We start from the raw sequence: 15699 nt of genomic DNA on the forward strand, positions 1-15699 counted from the left end.
GACCAACACCAGCAGTTGACATGACTCCCCAAATCAACACAGACTGTGGAAACTGGACTTCAAGTGTCTTGGATTATGAACCTCTCCATTCTTCCTCCAGACTCTGGGACCTTGGTTTACAAATGAGATGCAAAATTTGCTCTCATCAGAAAAGAGGACATTGGACCAGTGAGCAACAAACCAGTTATTTTTTCTTCTTTAGATTTGTGTCGAAGTTGATAATGTGGTGTTGTTAATGTTGTTATTTGCCAGTAGTTTTGTGGCTTTTGGTCCTAATTTATTATTATCATCATTTTCTTCTAGATATTGTTTTATCTCCCCCTTGATTTCTTTAATTATCTCTGGATTGTTCAATATTCTGACATCAACCCTGCAAATTGTATTTCTGTTTGCACTTTTCAACCTAAGCTTTAAGCAAATGATACTATGAGTTGAATCATCCGATACTCAGATGACGCACTCTTGAATTTTATCCCTATTCTGTCTTTGTGTAAAAAAGTCGTCTATTCTAAAATTAACAGAAGGGGTTACTGAGTAGTGGGTGTAATTCTTTTGGAGAGGGTGGCAATTTCTCCGCCCATCGAGGGCTGACTGAACGCACTCCAGTGTAGACGGAAAGATTAAACTTAACAGTGTTTTATTTTTGGGCAGCACGGTGGCACGGTGGTTAGCACTGTCGCCGCACAGTAATTCTTGAGTTCAATTCCACCATCAGTTGGAGTTTGCGTGTTTGCGTGGGTTCTCGCCGGGTACTCCAGCTTCCTCCCACAGTCCAAAGACATGCAGTTAGTGGGGATAGGTTAATTGGAAACTCTAAATTGCCCATTGGTTTGATTGTGAATGTTTGTCTGTCTCTCTGTGTTAGCCCTGCAACAGACTGGCGACCTGTCCAGGCTGTACCCTGCCTCTCGCCATATGACAGCTGGGATAGGCTCCAGCGCCCCCCGCGACGCTGAAAAGGATAAGCAGATGGATGGAGTGTTTTATTTACAAACACCAAGTGAACTATATACAAAGTGTTGGGAGTGAATCGGGACTCCGGGGATCCAAGGGTAGGGAGGAAAGGGGGCTCTTCCATACACTCCACTGCTCTGCACTCTTGCTCTGCTCACGTACTCCAACACACTCCACGCAACACTCGCCACACTCTAGGGAATAAAGGAAATGCCCAAGAGACGGGTCTAGGGAAATCTGTTTACAAACAGACGAAGTAGAATCAACACTAAATAACGCTTGGAAAACACAAGAGAAACTCAAAGCCAGGGTTACACTAACGTGAGTCTGTACAACAGTCCATCGACGAGAAACTCTGAGCCACCACCTTAAGTAGTAGCCAGGAAACTGCTGGATAATGAGCCTCAGGTGTGTAATTGCCTGCAGGTGCGTGGGCCAAAGGCGAGAGCCCGTGGTGAGCTCTGCCCAGGCAGGAGACAGCAGAGGTAGAGAGAGCGTGAGCAAAAACAAAAGCAAAAACACATGAAGCCTTACAGAGTCAGCCGGACAGCCACAGGGACCATGACCATCACCACCAATGTTCCCTCTAATTTTTCATGTGTCTGAGCGAACGCACAAACTCCCTGAGCGTCCCCTTGGACCACTGTGAGCCACAGCAGACGTGTGCACTGTGGTCACGCCAGCATCAAATCCATCCAAGTTACATGGTTTATTAAAATATTAAAATTACAGCATTTACGTTTATGTTAGACTACTTTTAAATAACTGCTTTAGCCCACTTACAATGCAATTTAAAAAAAAAAATCTTGTTCATGACCTGTGTAGTATGTTAACACTATTGGAAGTAAAAATAACTTTAACTCCAATTTTGAAAACACAACTTTCTATTTTATTTTTTTTTATAAAGCTCTGACTTGTATTATGACTATGACTCTGTGGTCTGGGAGAGAGTCCTGTAACTCTCTGTCTGCAAAATACAGTATGTAATGACCAATGTTGGGCAATGAATTATATAGTTACTTCTTCAAAAAAGTAACTGAGTTATGCAAACTACAAAGTTTTTTGCAGCTGTTTACTTAAAATGCAGCCAAGGCGTTTTTTAAATAAACATTTCAAACTATTTACAGAACAATCAGCTGTTCTGCATCAAATTTGATGCCACACAAAAATAATTTCTGTCCACTGTGAGATAAAGGAGAACAACAGCCTGATACCTGCAGGCCTGACAACAGGAGATGTATCACTCCTGTAACACCTGTAACATTCAGCAGTCGCCTCATTGTTCTGACACACACAACAAAACTATTGACTACACTACACACTAACTACACAAGATTTGCGCTAAACGTCGCAAATCTCTCACATCTCAAAACACGCCGTCACTCCTAAAACCTCCCCCTTCCTAAACAACTAAATGCCATGTTGCCATATCATTTTTTGATTGGTCCACATGGTACATTTTTTGACCAATAGGAAAGGGTGGGGTTTTTTTGGTTTGTTTTTGCTCACAGGTGGAGAGTGCTTTTAAACGTTTTCCTTATAAAACGCTGTTTTTACCGTTTCTTCCCGCAGTAAATATAAACAACGACAGTATTCAGGAAGAAAACAAACATTGCATATATTTTTATCATAACTCTGGTTTTACGTGGCCTATCAACACAATTTAAAAACTGGTATAAAGTCCACACTTTTCCCGTCAATTGTTCCGTCTGTCCTGCTCACATCTCCAATGGTTGTACACGTTGTCATTAACGTGGCTTCACTCCACATCAGCCACGCCGCTTTGCTAGCTAAAACACCGGTGTCGGCACATATGGACGCTGTCATAGCCTGTCAACGACGTTGATTAGCTGCGTATATACGAATGTGAATCACATCATTGGCTGGACTATGGGATAAGGTGGCATCGTTCTAATCCCATACGGGAGCAGCCAGTCACTTACTGACTAACACTGCAAAACAGAATTGTTAACGTATTTTCTTTCATTTCAATTCAGGTTAGATTTTATTTTGTGCGCAACGCAGATTTTTTGTGTGCAGAGACCGTGCCAGCAGTGTGCAATTGCGCACGTGCGCAGCTTAGAGGGAACATTGATCACCACACATTTCTAATTAATTTAGCAACAGGTTCCTGTAGCTTGTTGTGTCCATATTTCTATTCATTATTACGTTCAGATTCCACCCACATATACAGATTCCTTCATTTTCCACTGATACAGCGTCAAACAGAGATTTAAAAAATTCTGTCCACTTTCAGGTGGTGCATACACTTTCACCAGTGTAACAATGTTTGGTCCATCAGTCCTTTAACTATGAAGTATCTGCCTTCATTGTGTTTAATTTCCTTTCTACACACAAAATGAATAGTATTAGAGATTAATATTGCTTCTCCTCTTTTACGTGAATTTCTATGTGAGCAATAAAAAGTATTTTTGAAGACAAATCTTTTGGGTTTTTCATCTTCCACAATCAACAGATGGGTTTCTTGAAAGAAGTTCATCTGTGCCTTTTACTTTTTACGTTTGGTAATTATTCTAGATCTTTTCACTGGAATTCCCTGACCATTTACATTAAGGAACATAATTCTAACATCTCCTTTGTTTTATGTTCACAATGGTTAAATGCCACGGTTGGCAGAAGAGCTTTAGTGAGACATATTTAAATAACAAAGAACTGTATTTAGAACTGCTGACTTCCACCAAGACAGGTCAGCTACACTTGTCAAGTGCTGGCCCCTACGTGCTTTGAGCTGGGAAACCTATCGTAAAGAGGGGACGCCACTCTGGTGTTGATTCCCAACCCTTTGTGGGTTAATTCATCATTACCTTCCCCCATCAACATATATAGGTATTTTTGTCACCAACTTAAACTCATGACTCCCTTAAGATATCTCTCTTTTCCTCTGGTATGAGCTTTCTGTCGTGTTTTGCAACTTACTTAGTTTGACTCAAGTGCCGGACTTCAGCAAGACAGCGAGGCGCAGAATAAACTTTGCAATACTTTTTTCACTTTAACACAAAACTGAGGAAAATGATGATTGCTTAAATATGTGCAAAAGGAAACTAAGGGTAACTCAGAATGTAGACGTTGGTGGACCGAGAGAACTGGTACTTCTCACTCCAAGGCGGAGGTACTTATGGTCAGTCAGTACAACAAATGGATGCTTGGCTCCCTCATTAGCAAGCAACAAGAATCGCTGAAGCTGCTTTCAGGTGGTGTGAGTGGGCCAATCCGCCATGGTTTTTACTCTTTCCAGATCAGTCTTCACCTGCCCACCCTGAAACACGAAGCCGACGAAAGATACTGTAGTTACATGAAACTCACATTTTTCTGCTTTCACATACAATCTGTTCTCAAGGAGCCGATGCAAAACTTGATGCACATGGACCTGGTGCTCCCCCATACTCTTAGAAAAAATAAGAATTTCTTCTAAATAAACAAAGACAAACAAGTTTAAGAAATCCCGGAGTACACCATTGATAAGTGCCTGGAAGACATGTGGGGCATTAGTAAGGCCGGATGGCATCACTAAAGACTTGAAGTGACCGAGGCGTGTATTAAACGCCATTTTCCATTCATCTCCCTCATGAATTCGAACCACCACATTCGAACCACATTTCGTAGGTTCAGTTTAGTGAAGACGGAGGCCCCCTGGAGGAGTTTGAAGACAGAATTACCGGGGTGAAGAGGATATTTAATTTTCACTGTGATCTAATTAAGTCCATGGTACTCAGTGAGGGTCTTATCTTTCTCGGCCACAAAAAAGAACCCAGCCCTTATGTGGGAGGCGGATGGTCACATTACCCCAGCGGTGAGGGAATCCCTAATGTATTTCTCCATAGACTCCCTCTCAGGGCGGGAGAGATTGTACAATTTGCTAGTAGGTAATGGAGCTCAGGACAAGGCCTATGCAGCTGTCTTATGACCTGTAGGGAGGTAGTGAAGAAGCCATCTCCTTGCTGAAGACTGTCGTGATAGACCCTAGGAACTTGAGTCAAATCGGGAGAACACGAGGTGACAACTCGGGGAGTCATGTTTACTGTTTACCATTCTAAAATAATCTCCCGGAGTCTGGATGGCCGCACTGGTCTGGATGGCTGCACTGGTCCTTAAGTATTACAGTTGATTAAAGATGAGCAGCAGGTGAACAGATTAGGAGAGAAGGATGCTCCAGCTCTGCCCAGGTAAGGCGGGGATGATGACTGCCTTTTACCCACAGATCAAGGCTTCCTATAACACTTTCCCTGGTTTAAGAGTACCAACATTTGTTTACAATAATTAAGCCTAGCAATTACATGAAAAATATAATAGTACTGTGTGCATATACCTATATACTCACACCCACTTACACACTCAGGCGCATCTCTACTCAAACATTTTAAACAGTTTGGTAAACTGGAACATAACAAACTCTTTCAGGGAAAACACTAAAGCTGTTCATCTTCTAGAATTTTTCTGTCAAGTGCCATTTGTAGTTCAAGTAAATAAAAAGTAATTTGGTTTGTGTTCACCCATTGATGTTAGCCTGGTGTTGGAACTCCAGCAGTCGTCCTCGGGCTCGTGTGCAAGTTGCCCCAATCCTGTTATTTCTGCCTGCTTCCCAATTCACAGTTCTGGTGTTCTTCTGCAGCTTCTTGATGAGGGCTTGATGAGCACTTAAAGTACTTTCTACTACTACTAAGCCTTTTGACCCTTTTTTTTATGCTGTGGCAGGCAAGATGTAGGACCCAAATGCAGGACTTGAAACACAAGAGGGGTGACCTGAGAGAGGCAGCTTGTGGCAACAACTCAGACATCATAAACATGGAAAAACAAAACCTAAACTGGAAACTAGGAAGCTAGGGACAGAATTAATAAACTAGGAAATGGGGAAAAAAAGGAGCTAGGAGTTACAAGGAGACATGAGGAGAACGGAGATAACACAGAGGTAGTTAACGGCACGACATTGGACAAAGGAAAACACAGGGCTTAAATACACAAGGGAGTAATGGAGGGCGACACATATGAACCTAATCTGACATGATGAAACAAAGGGGAAGCAAAACTGAAAAGACTGAACGAAGGACATGAGATTATCAAAGTAAAACAAGAAACACAAGACAGGCACGGTGATGCAGACTTGACAAGGAGATATGGCTGAAACAGAGACAAGAGTATCAAACAACGACATGGAGACATAACTGACTGGGGAGACACAGGAGATACACAAATATAGAGACCGGGAAAGAACAGCCAAGAAAACAGAACTGATTTGACGTGACACACAGAACAAAACCTGAGATCTAAAAATCACTAAAATATAACCAGAAACTAACTGAAACAAAGAATATTAATAATCAAAAACATAAACACTGAGTCACCAGGCTCAGGACCATGACACTTTTACGTAACATTCACACCACATTGGGGGCAACTCAAACTTTCTACACTAACCCTAAACCCAGTACAGGAAGTCTGGATTGGCTCTCTATTTAAAGAGTCTAGTCAAGGGGTCAGCAACCTTTAAGACCCAAAGAGCCATTTGGATCCCGTTTCCACGTAAAAGAAAACACTGGGAGCCGCAAATACTTTTTGACATCTAAAATGAAGATAACACTGTATATATTGTTTTTTACCTTTATGCTTTGTGTGACCAACTAAGGTGTGTTGCTTATAATAATAATAATAATCCCCACTGCTCACGGACCCCCGAGTCCTCTAGAGCCGGGTCCGTGACAGTACCCCCCCTCTAAGGGTCGACTCCAGACGACCCCAAAAACTAAAAAAAAAACAAAAAAAAAAAAAAACAGGAAAACCAACCCAGGGCGGGCGGCGGGCGGTTCAGGACGGAGGGCCAGACCCAATCCCTAAATAAACAAAACCTCAAAGCCACACCAGGGTCACAGTCCAAAAAGTTCGACCTCACACCCAGTAGTGGTGCGGAACCTGTCCCCATAAAACAGTTCAGGCGGCCAGTAACTATAAGACAAGAGTTCAGGTGGCCTACCTCGGGTCCTGTGATAGCCACAGAACACTTCAGGTGGCCTGCCACGGGTGCAATGGCGGCGGCGCTGCAGCTCCAGCGGGCGGCCACGGGCCCGGTGGCGGCAGCGTTGCAGCTCCAGTGGACGACAGAGTTGAAAGGCGGTGGCGTGCGATCCCCGATGTGCTGGATGTGGACGGCGTGGAGGGCGTGCTGGACGTGGAGATGCATCCTGCACACTGACCCCCTGCTTAGGCTGATCGGGTCCCTCCGGCACACCGACCTCCAGCTCTGGCTGAGCGGGTCCCTCCGGCATGCCGACCTCCGATGGCGGTGCGCGCTCCTCCGGCCCGCCGAGCCCCTCTCTCGATGGTGGCTGCTCCTCCCGCTCGCCAAGTTCCCGCTCCGGCTCACAGAGCTCCTCCTCAGGCGGTGCGGGCTCCTCTGGCTCACCGCCGCGCTCCTCATCAGGCAGTGCGGGCTCCTTCTGCTCGCCGAGCTCCTGCTGCGGCTCGCTGAGCTGCTCCTCCGGCTGCGGCGCGGGCTCCTTCCGCTCGCTGAGCTGCTCCTCCGGCTGCGGTGCGGGCTCCCCCCGCTCGCTGAGCTCCTCACCTGGCGGTGATGACGGCGACACGGCAGCAGCAGGCGGTGGATGTGGTGGCAGAGTAGTGGATGCGGATGGTGGAACGGATGACAGTTGAGCGACTAGCTGGCAGCAGACAGAGTGGAGGGTGATATGGCTAACGTGAAGGGTGGAGAGGACAATGTTACAGCTGGCTCTGCAATTTCCAGGGGGCCAGAGGCAACTGAGGCCTCCAGTTCGGCCTCAGGGGAAGCCCTGGGGAGAATCCCAGCCTCCCGATTGCCTGTAGTGGCAGAATCATGTTCTAGCACCGGGTCCGTTAACAAATCAGCAGCCACAAAAACAGTTTCAGGATGCATATTAGCACAGTGCAGTGACTCGGAATCAACAGCTTCTGTCCATTTAGCTGCCACACCAGCGCCTTCAGAGTTCACTGTCTCAGAGCTAACTGGCTCAGAAACTAAGGCTCCGCATCCAGCTCCAGAAAAACAATCATCACTACTCTTTACGTTAATAAATGACCCAGAATTAGCTTCCGGCCCACCTCCACTCTCTGGCAATGCAGACCTTTTAAGCTCATCCTCCATTGCGAGCCCAGTTTTATTATTAATTGACTGGGCACTGTCCCTAGGTTTAGACGAAGCTATCTCAGTTCTCATAACAAAAACGTCCTTACCAACAACAGAGTTCGTTTCACTCACTGCGGCTCCTTGTGCGGCTAGTCCAGAGTCAGCTGGTTCTTCCGAAACCACAGGAGTGAGGTGAGCTTCGGTTTGACGATGATGCCGGCGCCGTCTCTTTCGTGATGGCGGGGCCGCGTCAAAGGAACCTGTCCCCTCCGGTTCATTTGTGACTGGATTAATTAAAATGGCAGAGTCCGGTTTACTCACTGTGGTGACCAGCACTGCCGATCTTTTGTCTGCCGACACAGAGGACATTGAAGGAGTGAGAGGAGATGGAGTAGGGCGCCGTCTTCCTTGCAGTGGAGGGTCCAATAGGTGAACAGCAAGCGGCGGTGGGAAAACTCTCCGCCTATGAAGAAAAAACCAGGCAGCAAGTGCTGCCAGGGAGGCAGCCACATCCTCCTTGCCCGGACAGCCCAAAACAAACAGTTCAAAGCTGGAGCTTGCCCTCAGCACAGTTACAGTTTGAATTAGTTTTGCAATATCCAGAAAGCTCACAGAGAAGGTAGTGGAGGAGAGGTAATTCTCAAAAAACACTACCTGTATGTGTCTTTTGTGTGGATCAACAGCCTGGATTACGCTCCGGCAGTAACCCCACAGCTGTGTGAGCGATCCCTCCTCCGTGGCAACTCTTGAGTCTGCTGGGTCCATGGTGGTTGGTGGGATTATTCTGTCACGGTCTGCCACGCAGACCGCGGGGATGAGGGAAGTAGGACCCAAAACGCGGGACTCTGCGATGCCACAGTGCACTTTATTTGCAGTGAATAGACAGGTAAGTCCAACAATTAACTCAGAGATGCAATTTGCCAATGGTGCTCGTCCCTTGCTCCCAGTGCGTCCCGTGCTGTAGCTCCCTTAGCGTGTGTGCTCCCCAACTCGCTTCTTCGCTCGACTTTCCTGGAGGAAGAAGGACAATCCACAATTAGCCACACACGCTAGCCAAATACCAAGCTCACACGTCTAGCACAGACTATACCAGTCAGGAGTAATAATCCCACGTCGACTGTCGCCGCGAGTCCCAGTTAAATACCTCCGTCTAGTCCCAGGAGATGATTAACAACCGCTGATCAGGTAATCACCTGCAGGTGGGCCGGCAACAGCGAGGAGGGACTCCCGAATGACGACAGTCGTCAGGTCACGCCTTTCCCACGGCGCGCACTTCCGTAAACAGCCCCAAGTTCCGGGGGGAGAGAGAGAGAGAAGCAGACACACACGCACACACACTCTACATACAAATGTGGACAGAACAGTAGACGACACAGACCCCACATAATAATAATAATAATAATAATAATAATAATCCCCACTGCTCACGGACCCCCGAGTCCTCTAGAGCCGGGTCCGTGACAGCTACAGAGAAAGTTACATTTTATTTATGTAATTAACACAATTTGAACTCTTAAAGAAATATAACAAAAGGAAAGACACCCAGCTGAACTAAAATGATCCATGTAGCAAACAAAAACTGTTGTGAGCCGCCACCCTCATATTGCCTTTGGGCTTTTGGAGCCTTCACCTGGCTTTTAAAAAATAACTGGAAAAAAAGCACTATGCTGCTAAAAAAAGAAAAATAGATATTTGCAAAATTCTGCCTAAATATGTATTTTACCAGGTTAATGTGTGTGGCGGGGCGTCGTCTGCAACAGGGCAGGCGGACGCACCTGAGCGGGACCCGCAATCACACCTCGCCGCCTTAAAGTCTGTGCTCTCTCTGCTGTTGTGTTGTCGGGCTGTGAGCTGAAAAGCTACAGCCAGCTGTATGCGTACAGCAACCGTGTGTGAAAAATGGTCAATGAAGAGATGCTGAAAAGCATGTTCATGCAAACATCGTCGGGTCTGCCGTGGTAAGTTTAATATGGGACTTCTGCTCCTGAACCTCTGCGCACAGCGTCTGCAAATCGGGGCTGTACGAAGTCACTTCATCTTTACGCAGGACTGTAAGCTGTCATCTGTGAGGCGTGAGTGGTGTTTGTTTTTAACATAGTTCATGGTGGAGCTGCTGACATAATGTGGATCCGAAGATCCATAACTGGCCTACCTGGGGTTGAAAGTCTCGATAAATGCATGGCGTTTCAGCGGGTACACCGGCTTCCGCGAGTGTGACGCTTATTTTGAGCGATGAAAAAATAATAGAATATAATTTTATTTTTATATTTCAAGACCACAATAATCTTCCAATTTAGAACTACAAGTTAAAAAAAATAACTAACATAAATAAAATACACTTCAGCTAAATGCTTCTAATTTATTTTCCCAAACCACGTGGAGCCGCACTATAAGGACTAAAGAGCCGCAGGTTGCCGACCCCTGGTCTAATCTCTGATCCAATGAGTATTCAGTCAGCATTGCAGAGCTAGAATGTAAGAGAGGAACAGGGGACTGAGGGGACCCTGAGGGGACTGCCGCTATTCTCCGGATGTCTACCCTGCCTATACTGATGAAAAACCGGTGGCCCCGAGTAGCCCTGCAGGCGTCATCTACCAGCCACTCTAGGTCCCCTCTAGATTTAGTTTAGTGGCCTGAACAGTGAGCCCCGGAGGTATGTTACTGTTAAAAGGCTGGAGTAATCTGTAAGAGCTATTTATGAGCTGTAACACACCTATTTCTTCCGTGTACGTATAACTCAATAGGAGAGGAGCCAAGTCCAATAGGAAACAATGAAAATCTAACACAGGAAAAAATGAGCAGAGAAAAAGTCAAGTATAACAAATCCCATTTCTGGGTCCAGAAGTGATACATGAAATCAGACATTATCTAAACATTTGCTTAGTCTTTCTAACCAAGCACTAAAGGCCTCCGACAAGATCTGGGCTGTGTGCCATGTTTGCATTCTCCACTGCTACAAATAATCCCAGCACAGAAGCACACACACTCCAACACACACACATACAAAGTTGGCCAAGGTGTTGACCAAGAGGACAAGAATCTGCAGTGCTGATAAATGACGCTTATTTACTCGCTAATGCTTTGTTTCCACACAAAGTACTTATTGTAACTGACCTCAGAGCCAGCACACGCTGCTCTCCCATCATTTCTCTATCCACAGTGCTCATGTGCAAACCGTGAGAAACAAAGTGCTGCCCCGTCAGAATATATGCTTGTAAAATGGGTTTCATCTGTTTGAGATGAAATTAGACAGATTGCATTACTTACTGCTTCATTTTAATTTATGTCTATTTTTAGATTTGACCATTCAAACACTGTTTACCTTCCTTGTCCTGACAGATTGTTACTGACACACTATTTCTGTCACTGCCCCTCCCTAAACACACACACACACACACACACACACACACATGTGTGTATTTATATCCTTGTGGGGACATTTCATTGACACAATGCTTTCCCTAGCCCCTTACCCTAACCCTAACCATCAAAAATGAATACCTAACCCTGACCCTAACCCTAAACCTAACCATAACCTAATTGTAACCCTGACACTAAAACCACATTTTGAGGCTCAAAAATGCCTTCAAACTCGTGGGGACCGGGATTTTGGTCCCCACAAGGGCTGTTTGTCCCCACAAGTATAGTAAACTACCAATTTTTGGTCCCCATGAAGATATTAATACCCGTCCACACACACACACACACACACACACACACACACACACCCTCCCCCACCCCACACATACACATGCACACACACATAAACACACTCTCTGAAATGTGGTGAGAACACATCTTTTGAGAACCATGGTTCCCGGCTGCTCTTGTCCATCACTGACCAATAAATGTGGTCCAAGCCAATTGTGGCCCTGCCCAATGTAACCTTGGAAAGGCCACAATCTGCCACGGCTGTGGCTCTCTAGCTTCCAGCATGCATTTACTGCCAGAGATAATCTGGGCCAGTGGACAAGAGGGGATTCCAACTCTCTCTCTCTCTCTGTCTTGGTTGTCCTCCTCTGCTCGCTCGCTCTCTATGTTTGTCTGTCTCTCTTCCAGTGAACAGATTAGTTGAGGTGTTGGTTGGAAGCAGTGCATTGCTTAGGCTTTATTAGCATGAATTTATTCATGCCCTGTGTCTTCCCCTTCCTATTTCTTCCCCCAAATCCTCTTCCTTCCCTCCTCCTTTTTTCTTTGTGTCCTTTCATCATTTCCTCTACTCACTAATATGTTATTTGTCTTATTTCATCACATCTTGTCTCTTCTCGGCTCATTCCGTCTTGCATCCTCAAGGCATTACAGCACCCACTTTAACTAGGGCTGCTCGATATAACGATATATATCGGATGACGATATAAATCGTCTATCGTTTTATTTTACACTATCGTTTGTTTCGTGGTGTCGCAAAATAAACTGTTTACAGCAATATTTGTTCATCGTTTTGATGGTCACTGTAGTGGATATATTAATTCCTTAAAGTTCTCTTTCTCTTATATTTAATATAACCACACTACAGACGGACAAGCGCCTGTTTTTATGTGTTGTCATTAGCAGCAACGATGGTAAAACCATTGCGTGGCACCTTTCACAATAAAGCTCAAGATCCTGTTGAGACTTTCCAAAATAAACTGAATCACGTGAAAAAGTATGCAGAGAGTTTACGGATGAGAAGCAAAAAGAACCATCAGGTGCTAAAAAAATAAACCTTAGACTCAAACATTAGAACAGGCTTTTCCCCGCAGCACGCCGTGTAATAAATACAAAGAAAACGGCGGCCGTTACAACCTATGTCTAAAAATGTAGAGACTCCAGGTACAGGATGCCCAGCTGAAAACATTTCACACAAGTCGAGCAGGTTCACAGGATTTACAGAAAATGTTAAATTTTTGTGATTTATATCGTTGTCAGGACGATAAATGTCTTATATCGGGATATGAGATTTTGGTCATATCGCACAGCCCTAACCTTAACTCACTTCATTTCTCTCAGTTTATACCTGCTGCTCATCTCAGCCCTATTTGGAGCTTCTGATTTTCACACTAGATAATCAAATGTTAAAAAAGACTCAAACAATCCCAGTCAGATATATATAAATACATATAACACGCCAGGATCAGAGGCAGTTTCATCTGAAGGATCGTGGCATATTATGAGAAAAGCAACAGTCTTCACATAGGTCTTGGATTTAACCAGCTGCACTAGCACCCATATCACTGCAGTGACTCATATTCATCAGGGCTCTGCTCAAAAGATGTTTTTGGTTGCACATGGCAAAAAACAAACAAAACAGAACAACACACAATGTAATTAGGCATGTGCTAATAGCTTTAGCTTAAAAAATTAATATAGATTCAGTTCTTGAGTTTCAAATTCTATTTTCTCAAGTCAACAAAACACATAAAAGCTTTGACATTTTCCCCTCCTCACCAGGACCCAGAGAGTGGCACTGTTTTCAACACTATGAAATGTGAAAATGTCCAAGCATAAAAAATGCAACAATAACTTTCACTCACACTTTGTTCCCCGACAGGTGTTGGACAGTAAGGAAGAGGAGGAATTGACACAAACAGAAGATGAGCAGGAGGGTGCAGATGGTGGCCAGTTTGATGTCATCCCGCTCTACTCAGAGAGGGCTACTGTCTCCAACCTGGGCTCTTCTGGGACTGGGGGGTCCACATCTCTGACCACTGGCCCCGCTAAAGCCATGCTACTCCTGCTTCTTCTCCTGTCATTTTCCCTCAGCTGGCTGTAAAACACAGGATGGAAAGAAATTACATACACACAACTATTTTAGATTCATTGCTGTAAAATTATAATTCCAAAATTGAAAAACTGACTTTGCCATTTGTCTGTAGAATCCCTCGATCCCCATGCTCTGCCCTCTAACCTAAACATGGCTCTTTTTTCTTTTTCAATGTGACTGAAGGTAAAAGGTCTGATGAGCACAGAAATCCTAGTTGTGGTCGGGTGTTCATATACTGCAATTATTAATAAGCATAATAAAGCTGTTCATATCACCGGTCTAGAGAAAAATTGAAAGTGGCTTGTTGTAGTCTCAGCAAATACTTTCTGGCAGCGGTTCTGTGTCCTTTTGTACACACCCAATTGTAAAGTTTAGACAGTGTTTTGAACTGGTATATAAAAGGCATACACAGTACTTACCAAAATGCCTGAAACAAAATTCTTAGCCCACAATCACCACTCCACCCCCACGTCATAAAATGTAACATTTTCTCCAAATTTTCCCAAGTGCTTCTTTAACAGAGCAATGGATTTTCAACATAGCATTCCTTACTAGCTTTCTTTAGAAAGCATAAAGTATTTCTTTTTGCATATAATAACATAATTACTACCGGAAAAAATCAAGTTAATATTGAGGATTATCTGCAAATTTATATGTTGTACTTTAGACTGTTGATGCCCATAAAGCATGAGATGGATATGCAGAGTTTTGAGTGCTTGACAGTGTTGAGAACTGGACTGAAAAGTATAATGAAGAAATTTAAAGAGAGCCACACGGTACAGAATAAGCCTGTCAATTAAGCAAAAGATTTCAAAGACTCTAGAAAGAAAACTAGTGAGAGATGCGTCTAAAACGACTTAGCCAGGTCATGAATTGTAGTCTCAAAGTAGACAATCACTAGAACACTGCAGAAGAATGGAGCCCAAGGTTACAGGCCAAGAAAAACTTCACTTCTACAGAACACACAGTTACAAGCAAAACTGACGTATGCTAAAGATCATGCATGCTGGAATTGTGCCCAGAGAGACACTGCTTATGTTTGGAAAAAGAAGGGAGTGGCTTACAACCCAAAGAACAGTCTCTGCAATGAAACACGGTGGTGGGAGTATGTTGCTGTGGGAATGCTTCAGTGCTTCTGGATCTGGGGAATTTTGTGAAGGTGGAAATAATTATGAAGAAAGAAGGATTTATGAAGATTCTGAAAACTTCAAGCTGTCAGCAGTAAAACGGGAACTGGTTCATACATCATCTCATTCTTCCAACAAAACAAAGACCCAAAACTGGCCTGTGCAAAGCCCTGACTTGAATCCCATTGATACCCCTATAGGGTGGACCTAAGGCCCAGGTCCATACCAGAAGAACATCAAATCTGGAGGACCCCAAGCGATCTGCCAAAGGAGAATGGGTTGGGATTGCTCATGAGATGTTTGTGAGATCAGTTCAAAACTACTACTAAGGAATGATTGCAGGCTCTTATCCAGCAAAAAGGATACAAAATTGACTATTAGCATCAGAAGGGTTAATAATTTTGTCCCTGGTAAAAAACAAAGAAACCAAAAAATGTCCAAAATGATTTTGTAAAATACTTTTGTTTCTGTGTCCAAAGTAAAATAATGTAAGCATCCAAAATAAATGAGGATGTTTTAAACAGCTGTGTTAAAAATTCCTTGCTTGGTTTAACAGTGCTTGGGAAATACTTTTCACAGGGGGTCTAATAGTTCTCCCCTTATGTAAGAAAACTGTTACAAATATTAATTAAATATTTACTTCTAAATTACAGCAGGTCATAAATCAATTAATTATATTTTTATCATGATAACATTACATCATCACCTTACAATTTAATTTGCCACACTTGACTTTTATTTTGACATTTTTTTCCCTTTTA

At 44.1% G+C, this 15699-nt stretch overlaps 1 protein-coding gene across 1 annotated transcript in view; it reads left to right on the forward strand.

The window, feature by feature from the left end:
- Nucleotides 1–14087, forward strand: part of gfra3 (GDNF family receptor alpha 3) — a 103407-nt gene extending 89320 nt beyond the window's left edge. Inside the window, exon 8 of the mRNA XM_063498742.1 lies at nucleotides 13599–14087. Coding sequence (XP_063354812.1) covers nucleotides 13599–13820 — 222 coding nt within the window. The 3' untranslated portion in view covers nucleotides 13821–14087. The remainder of the gene's footprint in view (nucleotides 1–13598) is intronic.
- The last annotated feature ends 1612 nt before the right edge of the window (nucleotides 14088–15699 follow it).

Source organism: Pelmatolapia mariae, linkage group LG2, assembly GCF_036321145.2.
Source record: "Pelmatolapia mariae isolate MD_Pm_ZW linkage group LG2, Pm_UMD_F_2, whole genome shotgun sequence".
Classification (NCBI taxonomy): Eukaryota; Metazoa; Chordata; class Actinopteri; order Cichliformes; family Cichlidae; genus Pelmatolapia; species Pelmatolapia mariae.